At 28.5% G+C, this 19868-nt stretch overlaps 2 protein-coding genes across 3 annotated transcripts; both read right to left on the bottom strand.

The window, feature by feature from the left end:
* Positions 1-144: 144 nt before the first annotated feature.
* On the bottom strand, positions 145-3999 carry eIF2Bdelta (eukaryotic translation initiation factor 2B subunit delta). The gene is made up of 6 exons (XM_035081443.1): positions 3850-3999; positions 3583-3623; positions 1546-3114; positions 1041-1168; positions 778-955; positions 145-672 (listed from the first exon to the last, which is right to left on the bottom strand). The coding sequence occupies exons 2-6, from the start codon at positions 3592-3594 to the stop codon at positions 283-285; spliced, it is 2277 nt and encodes a 758-aa protein (XP_034937334.1). The 5' UTR covers positions 3595-3623; positions 3850-3999; the 3' UTR covers positions 145-282.
* Positions 4000-5422: 1423 nt separating this feature from the next.
* mGluR (metabotropic Glutamate Receptor) lies at positions 5423-19868 on the bottom strand. 2 transcript variants are annotated; one of them, XM_035081588.1, is made up of 8 exons: positions 18845-19868; positions 17934-18346; positions 16036-16251; positions 13720-14380; positions 9923-10035; positions 9017-9570; positions 7481-8055; positions 5423-6485 (listed from the first exon to the last, which is right to left on the bottom strand). In XM_035081588.1, exons 2-8 carry the CDS (start codon positions 18192-18194, stop codon positions 6340-6342), a joined length of 2526 nt encoding a protein of 841 aa, XP_034937479.1. In that variant the 5' UTR covers positions 18195-18346; positions 18845-19868; the 3' UTR covers positions 5423-6339. The 2 variants fall into 2 exon arrangements, with proteins under 2 accessions (XP_034937479.1, XP_034937478.1); XM_035081587.1 differs by having other exon boundaries at positions 17934-19868.

Below are 19868 nucleotides of genomic sequence, written 5' to 3'. Positions count from 1 at the left end.
TAAATTTACAATTGAAATTATTTTTTAATAGCAATCTGCCATTAAGTAAAATAGTTGAGGTACATTAATCCGGGTAAATGAAATTAATTTATTGGATATTCAATTATTATTATTATTTATGTTTATACAAAAAGCTACAATTATAAACTAAACTTTGAATCTAGAAAATAACACTTTTATGCCGTAAGCTCAACTTATCTGAGTAATTTTAATATAATAAAATTATATTAATTTTTAATTTATTTCTGAAAAATTTCTTATTAATACATAAATATTGTCGCATTAAATTTCCGATGGTTTAATTCGCAATATTACAGGAACACTTGTACAAGGTAAAATAGCTAATTCTGTAACCACTGCTGTCACTAGATCAGCTGGTGTTACATCATAAATAATATTTAATAAGTTCAATGATTTTTTAGCTCGCCAATTAGTTAGTACCGTTTTCTTGCCATTTTCATTTTTATTTTGCACTAATTCATCGGCATCACCAATTTCATTATAGACTATAGAATCCGTTTGAACACGTTCACAACTTTTGTGCGTTTCACAAGCAAATAAAACAGGAACATTAAATGCTTTGGCCATCAGAGCTACTTGGGCTGTGCCTGCACGTGACATTACAGCTCCATTGGCCAAAATTGCATGAGCTCCAAGGAATACTTTGCTTACCTAAAAAAAAAGTTTTGATTAATTAAATTATATTTAAATATTTAATTTTTTGTTTTAGTATTTTAGTGTAACTATAGAATAATAATTAAGACATAAAATACTTACTTCTGGCATAACAAAACTCAAAGCATTAATTAGAACATAAGAACATGACACGCCGTGTTTTGCAAGTCTTCGAAGAAGTTCTTTTCCTTCAAGCCAAGGTCTACCGTCCACTACTATGACGTGGAATTTACGCCCTGCATCATAGGCATCACATAGAACTTTTTGAATTAAAGAAGAACTGAAAGATAAAGTTTCAATAGTAATCATTTTATTTTTATCATTGTCAAAATTCTTTTAAAGTTTATAAAGAAAACTATACTTACTATCCATAAGTTAGTATGACATCGTTGTCATATATTTTAGTGCGAATTTTTTGTGATATTGCTTCGTCTGCTAACAAAATTTGTTCATTTATATAAAGATCTATGGCACTTTCCAATTTGTTCTTTGCCTGAAATAAAAATATTTCTATAGCAACTGATGATTTATTAGATATTTTATTATTGCTGTATATTTTTAGAGATAAAATATTTTAGACAATAAACAAAAAGTTCACGTACTGACATTTAATAATTCAATAAAAACTATGAAATCAATTGATTCAATTTCATTGGTGGATGATAAAAGTATCTTTTAAATTAAATAAACTCAATCTGATGAAAACATATTTCTTGATTACAAATCTAATAATAGAAAAATTTATTGACTTTAGTTTTACAGTATAGAGTATTTTATTAAATTTCTGATGTAATATTCTCAACATTAATATTTTGTTAATCATAATATCATTAGTAATATTTCTTTATCTATTCCAGATGCATTAATTACCTCTCCATCCGAAATTTTATCCGACAACTGTGTCATCCTCCACTTCAAGTGTCTTAACGCATTCAACATGGAAACAGCTAGAGGTCTACAATGATGTAAGTACGCCATTGATTCCTGAAAACTCGCTTCTAAACCCCGCGTAAAATCCGCTTGTGATGGTCGTTCATAATCTTTAATAAGTTGTTTTAATGCTGATAAAAATGCAATACATCTTGCATTACTTCCCACAATAACTTTACTTGCATATTGAACACCTAATCGAACAATTGCTGGGTGAATATGAGAATTAACTGCTGGTACATTTATTAAAGATTGTTCGCGTTCGTGATATAAATGTTTGAACAAATTAATTTCATGATTATTTTCTACAATAACTTGATTAATTGACTTCTTGACGATTTTTTTTGGCTCGTCTTCTGTTTTATCAACTTTTTCAGGTTTTTTCTTTTGTGCAGGTACTTCTGACGATTTTGACGCAGCTTCAGTCATTTTTTTCTCTTTTTCTAATTCCTTAGCAGCTCTTTGAGCTTCTTGTTTTGCTCTTCTTTCAGCTCTTAATTGACTTTTACTTTTACCTTCATCTTTAATAACTGGAAAAATAATTTGTTCTGTTTTCTCTGATGATGCATTGGACATTTCGTTTGTTGTAGATTGAAGTGGTTGTTGATTATGTGTTTCTGTGGACGTATGATTGACAGTATCATTTTTATTTTGAGATGTATCTGATTGTCTTTTATTTACGGAATCAGCATTTTTTGTTTTATTCTTAGCTGCTGCTTTAGCAGCCTTTTTAGCTTCTCTTTCAGCCTTAATTTGCTCTCTGGATTTTTCTTCTTTATTCATTTTTAATTGATTAATATCTGAATTATGTAACAAACTATTTGATAGATTTTTTTTATCCTTATTCACAACTACTTCGATTTTACCGTCAACGTTTTCAGTGCCAACGTTTGCAAAGCCTAATGTATCATTATCCTGAATTACAACATTGTCATTTATATTGCATAAGCCATTTTCAGAATTTTTTTTATCCTCAACGGATACAATTAAGTCTTTACTTAAAATATAATTAGAAGAAAACTCACAACAATTTTTATCTTGAGTATTTATATGATTATCATCAATACTACTTGGAAAGTTTTTTTGGTTTTCTATTAATTTAGAATCTTGTTGATTACTATTGGTATCAATAGTTTCCACTGTTTCTAAGTCTTTTATCAGTAAATAAGATTCCTGATTAGACAAATGAATTTTTCCATTAATTTCTTGTTGAAATCGTTCATTAATTTCTTTATTTTGTTGATTTTTTATTAATGCCAAACTTTGACATGTTTCTTTTTTATTTTTCTTCCTCAATCTTCGAGCTTTAGATTTACTCAGCCCTTTTTGATTTTCAGTTGAATCACTTTTTATTTGTTCTTCACTTAGATTGTTTGGATTTTTATTGATGATATTAATGTTTGTATCAATGTTTAAAGTATTTTCTGCTGCTTTACGAGCAATAATTAAACGTTTTCTACGTAAATGACGAGCACGAGAACGCGTTATTTTTGGTTTGTGCTCATTACTCTGGAAAAAAAATCATATATTATATAAAATATTTATAACTGTGATTATTTTTATAATATAAATACAAGAATAAGCATAAAGATAATCACTGCCAAAATGATTGCAATGAATGATGAATTAATTTTACTTGTAAGAACTAGCCACTGACATTTGAACAGTTAAAATAATATGAGCAATAAGAAATTTAATTGCGAGAGAAAACTGTATTTCTGAAAAATTGGGTCAATAAAACTACATGCAATAAAAAAATAAATTGAAAGTTTACACTCTAATGAAGGAAAGAAAAAAAATATTTAGATAGTATAAAAAAAATATACGTCAGGAATTTTTCTAATGGACATTGAACTTCTTATCATAAAATATCATGCTTGAAAGTAGTTATAGACATCAATAATGTTACAAATGTAATAATTAAATAAAACAAAATGACGAAGTTTAGATTAAAACTCGCAATTATTTAATGAATACCTTTTCGTCCATTTCCACTGAACCGAAGCTCAGATCTCCCACTATGAAAATTAAGAGCAAATATTTTTTTATCTACCTTTTATATCTTATTCTATCGAATTATATTAACATTGTACTTTTTGTCAAATTTATGATTGAGGTTATGTAAAAACTTTCATTTTATTTTTTATTGATATATATTAATGTTTTATTTTTTTCTTTACTCAATATAAAAAGTTTATTCTATTTATTTCTAATCACTTTGCATACAATAATATGTATAATTACCTTTATAATCTTTCGTTACGATTTCCAATTAATAAATAACGAATCAATTTATTACACTGTATATTTTATGAGCATATGTTTATCTACGTCTAAAAATAGCTTACTATTCTGGCTATTGGTGCGTTTTGGAGTATTAAACACAAATGATTAGGTTCACGGATAGCAGAAAATGAATCAAACAGTTAGAATACCGGAATAATAATTATAATTCACTGCACCTCACATTTGTGCTAAACACGCATGCGTGGGAAATAAAAGCTACTACATCTGTCACGTGGGACCCACGTGGTTGCTCAGATGGTTAATCGATAATAGTGATTTTTGGCACATACCAAACTTATATAAATCAATAAAAAATAAAAATTTCAAATATCTAAACATATTTAAAAATTTTCTTTCCGCAGAATTAAAAAAAAAACTACTGATAAATATTCAACATTCCTATCTTGAATACAATAATATTTTTATAATATAAAAAATATTGTGGAATTTAATTTTTAACACACATTTTATATAATTGCTAAATCAATAAAACTCTGAAAAACACGTCATTGTTCTCCAAGGAAAAGAAAATCATACTGTGATAAAATACAGTTTATGATAATCTTTGATTTAAATTTCTAATTATAATTAAAATCAATTACAAACATTGGTTTGTAAAATGCAGTGGATAAAAATGTTGTAGAGAGATCGAAGAAATACTTGAAATGCTTTTATACTGATGGAATAATTATTTTTAATTTCACTTTAACCATCCAATTTATTTACAATCACTTTAATCCTTTATTTCATTACATTTTTAACTATATATACATACATATATCAACATTCGAATATATTTAACATTTTATTCAGTGCATGACAGTAATGATAGTGACGGCTATGTATATTATGATCAGTAATAATAAATTCATATGTAATTAATTATCAATAACTAATATCTATAATATCATCATTAAAAAAACGTAAAAGATTGAACATCAATTTATAGTTATAATCTTCTAGCATATTTCATTATATATATATTTTAATTTTTTATACCAACCTTCAGTAAATATTCAAATTAGAATCTATCTCATCGATAATCTTAAATTCAGCCTCGACATTGACCTTGCATTGTCCCTGATCTTGATTTGGAGGTTGCAATACAAATAATTCTTACTTATAAATCTATATCATTTTTCGTCCTTAAATGGGCATTGATCAATTTTATTATTAACAATACTAGAACTGTATAAGGACATATTTAAAAGCGTGACCTCCAAAGTATGTATCAAGGCTATTGTCTATAATGGAAGTTATCTCATGATCAGTTATTAAAAAGTTTTTGTGATAATTTATAAAACGATTTTCTCGACTTTCTCTAACTTAAATATTTACTTTAGAGCTATTTTTATAAAAATCAATTCATTTATTCTTAAGAATTATAATAAACTACGTATTATTTTTTCAACCAATTTTTATAATACCATTTATGATAACAACGGAAGAAACATCAACAGAATAAATATACAATTTCTATAACAAATAATTTAAAATTGAAAATAAATAAATCATAGCACAGCTACGCACTTGTTAATATATAACTATAATTTTTACAACAATAACTTATTATTAATTTTTTTTTTTCAATTAAAATTCATAAATTTATTGAACTTTGGTATTGACTATGTTGAATAGGCCCCAAGTAATCGGCTTATACGATACGTTTTTGAGTTTATAATATTTTCAATCTGCATTTTAATTTCCTCCATAAATTATTAACTGTTCTAAAATACCTAATGAACAATGATAAACCACAACAATAATTTTTATAACTGTATTTAAATGTAGAATAAATAATTTATAACAAAATATAAATATAAAATTCTACATGTTTATTAATTACTATTTGATGAAATTTTTCATTCCGTATTTATAAACATTTTAGTTAAAATTTTTTTTGTTATAAATTTCTTGAATAATGCTTAGAATTTTAAAGCCTCCATAAAGATCATTCATTCTATCGTTTCACACCTTTATTTTAAGAACTAAGAAATACCAGAAATTCCATAGAGTTGTTTGAATTAACAAAAGTCTTGAAAATTTGAATTAGCAGCATATCTATTAGCACTTGAAAAATAATTTGTATAACGAAATTGTCCAACATGTATTTAAAATATTTAATTATTTTAATTATTAAAAATTTTAAAACAGAAATAATAACAGTTCTTGATGAATTCAATTGCCATTTAATACTTAAATATGTTTAGGAACATACTCCTTAGATCGAACAGTTTTTTTCTCAATGCATTTTAAAGTTTAAAATACTTTTTATTAATATCTTTAAAGTCTTGAAACAATCAAGACCGTTTTTAACTCCATTTGAAGTTTTTGAAACCTTGTAGAGTTTTGTTAGAGATAAATTCACTAGCACTTGAGTTATCTTTTATAAATGTTCACTAATCTTTTTAAATCATTTTTTCTTTTTACATAATCCAAGTCTTTTGTCTATAACTGAGCGACTTGTTCAGTATTTGTCTGATTCGACGTATTTGACGTTAGCGAAATTTCCGTGACACCGACAGACGTGTGAACGACAGCTGACAGAACACTTCGCAGTGGTATATGTTCGCTGCTCATTTCATATCCAGGGTCTGTAAATTGAAATAAATGAATTGTATCAATTTATCAGTAAATCAAATCTCATAAATTTTCTATATCTATTTGCATATTTATCGTTAAATAATTTCCGCACTCAAATTAATTCATTTGCATAACATTAATAAAAATTTAACTGATTTCATTTGATGAAGATGAACATTTTATCCAGTTTATGTCAATTAAATAACTCAAATAGATTGTTAAGTTGATTATTTTTTATTTATAATTACTTTCACGCACGCAAAGTAACTTTTCAAGTCTTCAACTTGCATGCGATTTTATTGTAACACAATCCGTTATAATTACAATTTTATTTTTCTTTCTTAAATGATTTATTAATCCATTGATGCTTGAATTGATAGAGAAATTTCGTTGAGATTAAAACAGTGATTTTAATTAAACAGTCAATTTAGATGCAGAATCTTGATTAAATTATTCTCATCAATTCAACAAATAACAGATTGAATTAATAGATATATTTATTTAATTATTTATCGATATTAAAATATTTTTTATTTTTCATTTTTATTGTATAGATATAGATATTATAAATTATATAGATATTTTTTAAATATAAAATGGAATAATCATTTTTTGATTATGTTTGTTAACAACCATCTGTCATTCACATATTATTTGAAGTTTATCTTGACATGAAGAGAATGAACCTGACAGTTAAAATGAAATTTAAACATTCAGTCTTCTAAATTCTCATGAATGCTAAAATGTTTTTTTGAATGGTTTACTATTCGTTGCATTTCTTTTTATATATTTAATACGTAAAAAAAATAATTAAACATAAATTCAAACCAGATATTCTAAAAGTACTACAGTAAAAATAATTGCAATGTTATGTTTAATGGAAAATTTTCTTTTAAAATTTATGATAAAGATATTTTACTGAAATTTATCTTGCCACAATCGTTTAATTTTAATTTAGAAAGTAAAGCTTTAAAAATGTTCATGCTACAATAGTTATAAAACTTACATTTAGCAACAGAAGTTCCTGCACTGCTTCCCTGTTTCTTAAAAGTACTACTACCCATCGTCACTTTCCCTCGGATGTTTTTATCAGGATGGAAGACAATGATATAAACTTTAGGCGAATAGAGACACACTAAAGTTACTGATGCGCTTAAACTGATAGCCACACAGAGGGTTGTGATTTGAATCTCATGAGCATTGCCAGTACCGAAGTAAATTGGCACAAATGCTAGCCAAATGATACAGGTGGTATACATGGTGAAACCAATAAATTTACTCTCATTAAAATTTTCTGGAATTTTGCGTGTTTTCACTGCGTAAACTGTCGAAACAACTATTAAAGTAGCGTTGTATAATTGAGAGAAAAGGAAACTCATGTCTTGGATGTTACACTTTAGTATAACATGACGCCGGTCCGGATAATAATGACGCGTTCCTGGCGGCTCAACAATCATCCATATAAGGGTTAGAACTACTTGACAGGCAATTAAAGCTGATGCTATGCACACTTGAGACGTTGGACTAATGTATCTTGGTCGAACTGCTGATCTTGAGGCTGAATCGAAAATCCTGGCAATTCTGGGCATACAAAAAATATTTTTTTTTTTTTAAATCCATTGCAATTTTCAAAATGTATTATCAAGATCATCAAAAATTTTAGATTTAAAAATTAATTATTGGTTTAAAAGATAATTATTGGGTGTTCAAAATATATTTCATCATGGTGGTAGAGTTCCCAAGCTTTGAACCCTACCTGTGTTACTCCAATGTTTTTACATGACTAAAATTAGGGGATGCTTTTCTCTATTGTACCAGACAGATTTCGGGTATTCTAAGATATAATAATTATGTCGAAATATTTATCTGTTGAACTTTAGATATCTATCACTTTCCACAAAATGATAAATTTTGAAGATATCTGAAACCAAAATGACTTGACAATTTTCACTACAAAAATCTTGTATTAAAAAACTGAAAAAAAAGGTTACAAATTATGTAAGTTTCTAAAGGATTAAAATAGCCAATAGATTTCAAGTTGAATGCTTCACTTTCAAATGATTATTAACTTCTACAATAATACTAGATTTTGAAGTAAAAGCGATGAGTGTAAAAGAGATTTTAATCTCTAGAAAGAACTGGAGCTTAAAACCTTTTAATCAAAGGTTATTTGATATTTAATGTCCTAGAATTATGGAAAATTTGAAGAATGTGGAATTTTAACAGAAAATCTAGATCATAAAAATATCTTTTAAAAGATTTCTGCATATTTTCTGTGAGTGATGAAGATTTTAAAATTAAAAGAAAACTATCAAAATCTAAAAAATAATGTTGATTTAAAAAACTTTTAGCTCTGGATATTTTTTAAAATTGAAAAAAGCTCAGATATTTTTCAAGTGAAACTGATATTAAAATAATCATAAAATGTTGAAAATTTTCCGTCTTGTAAAATACGTGAAAGTAAGAAAAAATATCTTTAAATCTTCCTCTGCTTGGTACTGTTATCATTATTTTAAATAAAACACCTTAGAGAATATCTCACCTGTTAGTTTTTGTCAGAAGAGCTCCATATACCGCACTGAAACTCACTCCAACTCCAAACCTTTGAAGAACACATGTTATAGTCGTAGGTGTTGCGAGCAGGAGAAATGTATTGAGATAACAAACAAGCACTCCAGCTAATAAAATTATAGTAAGTTCTCTTCCCGACGCTCTTACAACTGGAGTATCTCGATGAGCAAACATAAGACCAGCTACAGCAAGTGTTGCAATAATTCCCAAGCAAGAAATAACAGCTGGTGCAATAGCAAATGCACTGTCCCATTCTATATGATAGACTGGTAATGCATAACATCCACGCTTGTCTGGATGTGGCCAATATCCTGGACCACAATCCTTGCATGTTTGATCATCATAAACGTATTCATACTCTTCACAACGATCACAAACCCAGCAACAGGTGTCGCCTTGTTGCTTTCTGATCATCCCTGGCTCGCAGGGTAACGAACAGGCTGATATCGGAATCGTATCTGATCCTTTCGCCCAAACTAGTTCATCTGTATTGATGTCCAAACCATTGAACCACTTGCCAACAACCTGAAAAAAAAATTCACAAATATTCTTAATTCCTTTTAATGCTTTTAGCTGATCAAACAGTCTTAATATTTTGTCAAAACTCCATTAAGATAGAGGTTTTATTTTTAATGAATTGAATCATTTCTCTGGTACATAAATGCCCAATGAAGTTTCTTTTTTCTATTAAAAATTTAAGAGAAAATTTCTTCATCATTTTCATGAGATGAAGTAAATTAGGATGTTAATTGAAAGCAAAAATCAATTTTTAAAATGATCCTCAGAAAATTGAGTAGTATTGTTCTAGCTGACATGAAAGGGAACCATAAGGGGTTAATTAAAAAATCTTTTCCAAAAGAAAAAGCAATTAACTTACTTTATAACTGTAGCCGTTGCTTACATTCGGATCAGTTTTACGGAAATTGAGGATTTCATATCGCGCAAGACCATCACCGCGCTCATCAAACTTTACTTCACTCCCTGCTAGATCTGTAACAACATTATTGGATAATTAAATCCATATTCATGAATTTTTTTGTGGACTAGTCAAATTTTATTTCCAATCCCTTTTTTATATTTAATAAAAACTTTTCCATATTATTAAATATAAAGACTTGCATAAATTTATCTATTTAAATGAAAAATTGTCAAAGTAAATATGAGTAAATTTTTTCCATCAATATTTTCTCATATCTTATCTCTGTTCTTTTATTTCTTTGTTCTTTTCATTACCTTACCCGGGATATCAAGACTGACAGACAGATAGATCTTCAATCTGGTTTAAGAAGAGAATATTTTTTGTTCTTGTTCTCAAACAACTTTATAAATCTCATAATCATATTAAAATTTTTCATTAATTAAATTTCAAAACAAACATTTAAATAAAATATAATGTTACAAGATATTTCAATTAATAAAATTAAATAAGTCAAGATTAACCTAAAACAATTCTTTAAAATATTCATCATCACTTTTGGAAGATTAATCATAAATTGAAGAATGAAAAATGGATTTAACATTTTGATATGCTTTCATGGATAGTTTAAGAAGCAGAGTTATATCTCATTAATAATTTTCACAATTTCTAGAGCAGTGTTCTATTTCATACTGAACCTTCATTTTTGCTTTTAATTTTTGATGTTTAATCCTGTTAGTGTTGCTATTACTTAGCATTATATTAGCTACTCAAATACGTGACTGGTATATTGTAAACACAATCCGGTTAGAAAAAAAAATTCGTTCTCATAAATGTGTAGATTTTCACAGCAAAAAAACCATCATGCTAGTTTCCAATCTTTCATCAAGTTTCTATTATTTGTCGACAATGATTATATGTGCATTACACAACATGGATCCATATTATAGATAAACTATTTTTATTATTTTAAAACTAAACAAACCTCGTTTCAACATAACTTGATATTTACAATTATTTGATTAATAAAAAATTAATTTATCTTGTCAGCTGCTGGTTGAGAATTTTATTTATTATTATTAAGTTTTATATTCGATAAAAATGTCTTTATATGTTTTTATAAAGGTCTTTTTGCATCATAATAAAGTATCAACGTGTTGCAATACGAGTTTCAGATTATAAACGAGTATCAGAATATTCTTTACAGCAATATAACTACTCGAATTTATTTTCGGACGACCTTCAAGTGCTCCTTCGATCAAAAAATAAAATTGAAAAGTTCCTTAGATAAGTTTGACATATTTTGAAATGTGAAATCGATTCATGATTTAATAGAGAAAAAGATAAAAATGATGATAGATTTATACAATATTTTTTTTGATAAAATTTTGAAAGATTATTTTTTTCTAGAGAGGTCTTGAAAGATCCTTTGGGAAATTCAGAAGATTAAGGAAGAGCAATGTTTTGTAACAACACTTTAAAACTCCCAAAAAATTAACGATTTTACAAATATTGAAATAAGTATTTTCTCTATCAATATATATGTATATGAATTATCTAAAAAGCTTTTGATAGAAGTCTGTGCTATAAATTCATAGTTTTGACAGTGATAAAGAAATAGATGATGCAACAGAATTGAAATCAGATCTTCAACAATCATTTGAAGTAAAAGCTTTGTACAAAAATTTTTTAACCCCTTTTTCTAAAATTAGAAAGTTTAAAAAAAATATAAGTTTAGAATTTCATAAATTTTTAAGCAGATGACAAAAAAGTTCCAAAATCAAACTCTTTGTAATGATACTCTTTCAAAATGTTATTCATAAATAGTTTGTCATAAAAGAAAAAAAAAATATTACACTAGTTTTTTATAACCATTTTTGAAAAATTTGCATAAATATTTAGCATAGTAAAGGGTTTTTTAGCTATTCGTGTCACGATTTCAAATGTACCCGAGATATTTTAAGGGATTTTCCTTGACAACATTGTCCCTCTTATTTTCTACTCCATCTCCAAGTGATCCAGGAACCCAAATAAATAATTCGTCACGTATGATGAGATATCGTACGTCAGTTTTGTATGCAATATAATACGTGGCTGAACGGCAATTTACCAAGAGCGAATAATAAACGGTCGAGAGGGAAACGGTTCAAGGATCGATAGCCTCTTTGGATATTGACGAGCAACGAGAGAAACCTGACGTTCACTCTCCAAGGGCCAAGCATCACGAATGAGCCAAGTATTTTATATGCATCTTCTCACACCCAACCTCACACTTTTCATCTCCATTTCTATTCACTATTTTTTCATATTTTCCAATTTCAAAAGTTCTGCCGTTCAACGCCTCTTTACTTGACTCTTGTCACCTTCGTCTGTCTCTTATGGCTTATAAGTTGACAACTTTTTCAATGGAAATGTGAAATTTTTCCAACTTTTTACAAATAATTATTTAAATAATATTTTTGAATAATTAACTCGCTGCTTCTAACAAACTATACATAATTTATTTACTAGTTTGTACATTTTTATAAATATTTTATTGTTAATTTACTTTATTGTTGTAAGTTTTGCTCAATTTAACAGTAATTCTTTGCCATGCTCTATTATAAAAAATTCACTTTTGTGAATAAAATTGTAATTATCTCAAAAAAAAAGTTGTACGAATGTAGCTTCTACTTCTTATGGATTATTAACAGAAAAAAAGCTTTTTCTTATATTTTTTTCAGTTATGTCATATTTGTAAAATATGCTCTTAAATTGAAGTTAGAAGCCAAGAGTATCATTAGGAGATTAACTTCTACAAAAAAATAAAATTATATCTACATAGAATTTTTTCACTTGTAAAATAGATTTTTTTCACTAGTTTCATTGCCAAGAAAATTATTGAAAATAAAAATTGTCAAAAATGGTCTAAATTCACAACAAAATTAAATATTGAATTAAAAACTATAATTACTGTTTTCAATACATTCCAAATATTTTTCGCTGTGAAAATAAATCATATTTATTCTGAATATTAGCAAATTTTATTTAATTGATTTTATAAATATGTCAAATATGGTATGAATTATTTTTCTCTCAAATTTTTGTAACAATTTATTTTGTTGCATATCATTGATTTCATCAAGGTTACACTAGATTTTTTCAACAATTCTCTTTGACTCATAATCAAAAAAATTTTTTCTACAAAAAGCGGTCAAGTTTAAGCTAAAAATGGCTTCTAAATAATTTCGTTTCACGTCTTCGATTATTATATCCTTGAAAAAAGTTTTTTATCCAGATTAATGATGACTGGACATTAAAGTAAACCACTTGTGCACCGAATATAGACGCTAGAAGTACTATTATCAAAATCATTCTGACAAACAACTTTTTATAGCTATCTCTGTGCCCTAATTTCCAATTCTACTGCCAGATTACTTATATTAAAACCATTTCCATCTATCTAACATATATCATTTGAAAACCCTCAGTATCTGTTGAAAGAAAATCATTCCCCTGATTTTCCCCTTTTCTAAATTTTCTTATTCCATCAACTCCCATTTAATAACTGATTTAATCAATATTCCATCGATTAATCAACCAACCAGTAATTATTCTAATGATTAAGAAAATTACAAATCTACTAAACACAAAGGACAAAAAAACTATTAATTCTCAAATAGGGAAATAAAAGAAGCAAACTTATGATTGCTTATCATTAAAGTAAAAGGAAAACTTGACACTCATTGAATCTCATTACGTTTCTTTCTTTAACTTACCTATGAACGACACGTTGAGTAAGTAGTTCTTATAAAAGACACCCTTGTCGTAATCGATCATTGCCTGACAAAGAACTTCACTCTTACAGAGATCCCTCTGAAGATTGTGAAGAGCTAGAGCAAAAGCGTATACAGCATCAACGACGAATTGAACTTTAGATTCTTGCTCGTAACCATTAGCAGGCGTGAGTCGAAGCTTTGATGAACAAATGTTTATAGTTCTATTAGTGATTAGAGGAACGTTTTTCTTAAGAGTGCAGTTGAAAGCATCCTCCCAGTATTCTCCAAACCAGGGGTTGCGTCGATTAGTTTCAGGCGTCAAAGATTCCATGTAGTCGTCAAACTCAGGAATACTTGCAGACTGTAGTTCCACTGTAATAGCACCCTCTGCTTCATCCTCAATACCTTCAACCAATTTATTTTGTCTTCCCCAACCATCACTGGCTATCCATTGAAAGGCTTGACTCAGATTTGATCTTCTTGCTGCTTGCAAAATCCTCCTAGCATCTTCAGCTCGAGTGAACAAAACTACTGCTCTAGCATTCGGTTTTTTAGACAGTTTCTGGATGATGCTATCAAAATCTTTATCATCAGCTGAGCTGGATACTTTCTCTGCTGCTGCGATACAAACATTCCGTTCAACTGCTTCACGTGTAAAAACCTGAAGAGTAAAAAAAATACAAGTTGTTGAAAAAATATTGGAATATTTTCTGATAACTTGGAACGTTTGAAACTATAGGAATAATAATAAAACCTTTTCCTAAGGAGCATATTGAAAAGGAAAAAGTATGTTCATTCAAATGCACGTGATGTTTTTTTAGGTTTTATTGAGTTTGCAGTGTAATATCCGTTTGAAAATAAAATTGAGATAGATAGACAGTCTATTCAAGATTTCTTTTTTTTATTTAAGTTGATTAAATAAATATTATAAAAGAGTTCTTGAATTAAATCAACAATAAAAAGTAGTCTATAAGATTTTTATTAAGACTTTTTTTTTTACTTAATGATTAATTTACTTAATGCGAAAAAATTATTCTGACAAGTTCAATGGTTTCTGATCAATTAAAAAAATATGCTCAATTTTCATTGGAATATTTATTCAAGAAAAAGTAATTAAACTTTAAAACTCTAGTTCAATTATTATTTCACCAGTATAGGTCATTTTTTTGTTTCAAACTTTAAACAGAATAATTAAAAGTACCATATAAATAGTTATTTTTTAAATTTCATTAATAAAATTTTCTCATAAATTTATTACAAAGCATTGTCAGTATATAAAACATTATAATAGTCTACAAAGTTATATCGTTTTGTCCTACTAGAGATGATATTTTATTTGAATAGCACTTTTTCACCTTGAATGAAATATCATCTCACTCTGTAGTGTAGGCTATGTAAGATTTTTCCCTATATAGTTTTGTATTTTATGGCAAACAAAAAAAAAAGAATAATACACCCAACAACATTTATCAATCTATAAGATGATTAAAAAGTAACAGTGATAGTTTTGATGACCCTTAGGAAAACGAAAATGAAGATGATATACACTTTTTGATTGATGATATAAAGTTGCGTCGTTGAATACTAGAATAAATACTTGCTCAAAGTATTGGAATATAATACACCTAAATGATTCAAACATTTTTCGTGTATTTTAACCAATTTTAATGACAAAATACATTTCTGATCCACGCTTTTGAATAATACAATAACTGTGTAAACAAAGAGAAAAGCAAATATGATAGAAAATTTGATAACTAGGATTAGAGTTTATTTATTGATGGATTAAATGTTAGCTTTTATAAAATATTTCGTTGGAATAATTTTAAAAAATATGCCAAGTCACCAGTAATTTTCGGAAAATAATTAAACATTAAAAACTTTTAATTAAACATTAAACAGCTGGGAACTTTTCGTTTCTAAAAATACTCTAAACTTTAATATTGACAATTTAAAGTTACTACCAACACTAAAAAGAAAATTAAAAAATGGATTAAATAAAATTTAATTTAAAAAAAAATTAAAAATAACAGCTTCTCTACTGACCTTAAATAAATATTTTTATTCAATTTTTCCAAAGCACTTAGGGGTGTTATATGACAGCTTGAAATATCAAAATTGACAGCTTCAATAATTAATAATCTACAGAAAAAATAAACAAGCAAACAAAAATCTGAAAATAGCTAAATATCACTTAACTAATTCCCTAGATAGTATGATATAACGTCAAGTAATATTTCGTTGAAATAATGGTGACACTTTGAGTATGAAAACATCACAAACATATGGAAATGATATCAACATAAAATACAGTACCTCAATTCCATATTCTCCATAAGAGCCTTCTGAGTAAACAGTAGACACGTATGACCAATTGGCACTCTTGACAACGTCAACAAGAGCGCTGGATTGAAATGTATCTGGTGGTACTGTTCGTGCAAAATAATCAAACCTCGTCTTATCACTGAGAGCCTTAGCAGTTGATGCTGGTGAGATCTGAGGGATGTGGAAGAGTCTCAGCAGATTGGCAACCTAAACAAAGATATAATCTTCATGAAAACTCACTTGAAACACTTCCTTCAATCTATCTGGATTGAGGCCAATTTTAATAAATGGAACCTTGGATTTTTTTAGTCTTTTGTATTCATCTAAACATGATAACATGGTCTTGGGGGTTTGGAATATTGCCAAAATACTAGATGAATGAGAATATTATTGCTATCAAGTCCACGTGTCTCGACGTATTTTCATTTCATTGTGTTCAATTATTTTGCAATATCCTCTAGCGGCTTTCTCAACATTTATTGTCTTACCACATGGCTTGCTGACATGTTTAATATCACACCCGAGTTCTTTACGAGCCTAGAATACTCTCCCTACTCAATTCGAGACCTTGGAGAGGGATTTAAACCACGTCCAACTAATGTAAGACGTGACTACTTACATTCCAGCACGTGGTAAGCTCTAAGTTTAGTCGGGCAAATGTTGAGAAAGTGAGGAAAATTCTTTTCGGTCAATATCTAATGGGAAGTTGAATTTGTATTATTACTTTAATGAAATAGTCCTGCTCTGAGAATAAAAATTAATCTCTATTCGAAATCAATAGAATTTTATTATTTAATTAAGCTTATTCAGTTGAAATGAAATGTTAGATATTCTGAAGTATTCAATGGCTATTTAAAAAAAATAATAGCATGTTCAGACAGAGGCTTTACGTTAGTTGATATAACAGCTAATAATAGTTGGATTAATGATGTTCGGTATTAATTCAAGCTTTTTTTATTGAAAGCAAAAAAAATTTTTATAAAATCCTACAGTCGTGTTTCCTTCTAAACCTGACTAATAAATTCATTTTCGAATTATAAATAAAAAATGAATCTAATCTGAATTAGCTGCTAATTAATTATTTTAAAAAAAAGTGATATATTACCAATTATTTACTTACTTTAATTAAAGCTAATTTGATATATCACAGTAGTAATAATGATAAATAATAAACATCACAATCAAATCTAGTAATAATTAAATCTATGATATACCGAGATGTACTTTTTAATAATAATAAAATCTTCTTTCAATAGTAATCATACAATTAGTAATAAAATTTTTGCGTCAGAAAATTCATGAAATGACAGTCTAAAAATGATACATGATGTAACAAGAATAATTATTGAGGTAAAACTTAATGATTACAAGAGACGATTACTTTTCAAGATTATTTTATACTCAATTAAAACTCTGAAACAATAATTATTAGCTCATTCAGGTTGAAATAGCACTGATTAGTAGGTTAATTTTTTTTCTTTAATTGTCAAGACAATTTGAACTATTGATTGTACAAAACTTTTATTTAATAATCGATTAAATTTATCACTGGTTTTATATCTTTTTCATTGATGTCGAATGGATTACAAATTGCTGTAAATAAAAAATTCCAATTATAAAATTATACTAGTAACTGTATAACAATGCAATAATTATTCATTAATTAAATTTATTATAAATAAGAGTAATTAAAAATCTACAGCCAATTAATAGACACAAAAGCAGTATTGTTGTAACAAAAGAAGGAATGCAAACTTTTTTTTTTACTGTTTGAGTAATTTAATTATTTTCATTCCTTTTATATTGTATATTTTATTGGAAGAGATAATCAGTAGTTGGTGAATAAAAAAATGAATCAAATTTAGTTATTGAAAGAAAAAAAAAATTACCTGAAGTGAAACAGAGCTATAAGATCCTCCAATAACACCATAAATAGGTCCAGCACTGACAGATTTCTTGAGTCTGGGTGGGGTACCATCAAGACACTCTAGCACACTCATATCTAAATTGGAAAGCGAAGCTCTAACGAAATGAAGACTTTGATTGAGGGCATAGGTATCTCTTGAGCATGTATCAAGAATATGAACACCAAGGGAAATTCCTGGCAGGATATTTTTCTCCTTATTAATCTGATCCACAGCAAATAGCATAGCTTCAAGTCTTTGCACCCCTCGATTATAAATTTTAGGTCCACAAGTTATTTCTCCCTTCTCATGAACAGGGAAAAGGCCTCCAAGAATAACATCTCCAGGTATAATGATGGATTCTCTTTCTGTAGGCTGCTTAGAGGTCACTTGATCCCCTTGAAAAACCACCAGGAGATGGAGAACGAAGATCAACAGCCATTGATCCATCTTTCTCACGTTAATTATTAATTAATCAGCATCTAAACACTAACTACAAAAGGCCATTTAGTCTAATTTAGATGAAGTTTCATGCAATCGTCAAAGTTCATCGGGTTAAAGTTTCACACTTTCTTCCTTGACCCCAAAGGTCATTAGGTCTACGTGTACTCCAATCAATTTCATCCCCTGACTCTCCCTCGTGTCTGTTGTCATGCGGCGGAACAAAAACTAATTTAGTATAACATGAAAAAACATGTAGCTCTTCTTTACAGGAAGCAAAAGAGATAAGGGTACTAGATATGTTTTTTAAAAAAAAATTCTTTTTTTATGGCTGTTAAAAATATCTGGATGTTTTCCTGTTATTATTTAAGTCGTTATCAAGCCTTTTCGACTACTACCACTATCACCAGGATAAAAAAAAGCTCTTGATGCTTTACAACTTCTTTACGTCTTACCAATTATTAACCACAGTAGCAGAGATGATTTCTTCTTTCCTTCCTATTTTTTTTTATCTGCTTTCTTTTTTTCTTTTTCTTCTTCCTTTCTTCCTTTGTTCCGTTGTATTTCCTGCATCCCACTGTCTCTCAAATAGACAGCCTTTTGCGAAAAAGCCGGATTTTTTTCTTGTTTCCTATATTACCCAGTAGAAGTAACTATTATTCATCAACTTGTTTCTTCAGCTAGTCCACTTGGCTAATCTCGACAAATAATACGGTGTGTTGTATACCACGAGGAGGCTGCGTTATCGATTCAAAGTCTCCAGAGAAGTCTCTGAGGGAATGAAGGGCGTAAGAGGACAAGCGGGACAGAGAACATTATTTCAGAAGTAAGACCTGAATGTGTAGAAAAAAAAGAATCTGAAGAGAAATGAGTTTTCTTCTTTCTTTTTTTCCTACTCCTGAGTTGCGTCAAAAAGCACCCTCTCTTGCTGTTGAACACTTAGAAAGGGAAAACCCAGAATTTTTCAAAGTGACGGCACACCTCTCAGGGCTACCATTAGCCTGGGAAACGAGGGCTGCTCCTTGGATAGATTTCCTTCTCAAATTTCCTTCCTGCTTCTTATTCTTCGTCTTCCTTCCTCAATACCCTAACTCTTCTTCTACTTGAATCGATTCAACTCAACTTGCTTCAAGACTCCGGAGGTTCAATTTACGAATTTATCCTTCGGTTCTGTTTTTAAATTGAAACCAACCCCAGAAGTCTTTCGATTATTGGTGACTCTGGACCTTCCGGCAATCACTAACCGGAAGCTTTTGCGAAATGGTCATAGATCGATTCTCTGCTAAAATGTCCTCATGTTTTGTAAAGCTTCTTTTGCGTTTGCCAATTAACCTATTTTTTTTCTTGACGTCAAGATTTTACTAAAAGATTGTGTCGCTCACGTGTCAATTCTCGCGGCATTTTTTCCTATTGTTGACATTGATTTTGCTTTTCCCACACAATAAACCGTGTGGAGTTAATAATAATAAAATGATAGTC

Source organism: Chelonus insularis, unplaced genomic scaffold (genome assembly GCF_013357705.1).
Source record: "Chelonus insularis isolate UGA/USDA-ARS -01 unplaced genomic scaffold, ASM1335770v1 contig_324_pilon, whole genome shotgun sequence".
Lineage (NCBI taxonomy): Eukaryota > Metazoa > Arthropoda > Insecta > Hymenoptera > Braconidae > Chelonus > Chelonus insularis.
The sequence above is the reverse complement of the archived record's forward strand: the minus strand, read 5'-3'. Positions and strand labels throughout refer to the sequence as shown.

Excerpts from the sequence above, each read along its gene's own strand:
- eIF2Bdelta (XM_035081443.1), bottom strand. Across the intron at positions 956-1,040 it reads GTCATACTAACTTATGGATA|TTCTTCTTTAATTCAAAAAG; the intron begins GTAAGTATAGTT and ends TTTATCTTTCAG. Across the intron at positions 673-777 it reads TGAGTTTTGTTATGCCAGAA|GTAAGCAAAGTATTCCTTGG; the intron begins GTAAGTATTTTA and ends CTTTTTTTTTAG.
- mGluR (XM_035081587.1), bottom strand. The coding sequence starts at position 18,398 with ATGGATCAATGGCTGTTGATCTTCGTTCTCCATCTCCTGGTGGTTTTT. Across the intron at positions 10,036-13,719 it reads ACTCAACGTGTCGTTCATAG|ATCTAGCAGGGAGTGAAGTA; the intron begins GTAAGTTAAAGA and ends ATGTTGTTACAG. Across the intron at positions 9,571-9,922 it reads GCAACGGCTACAGTTATAAA|GTTGTTGGCAAGTGGTTCAA; the intron begins GTAAGTTAATTG and ends TTTTTTTTTCAG.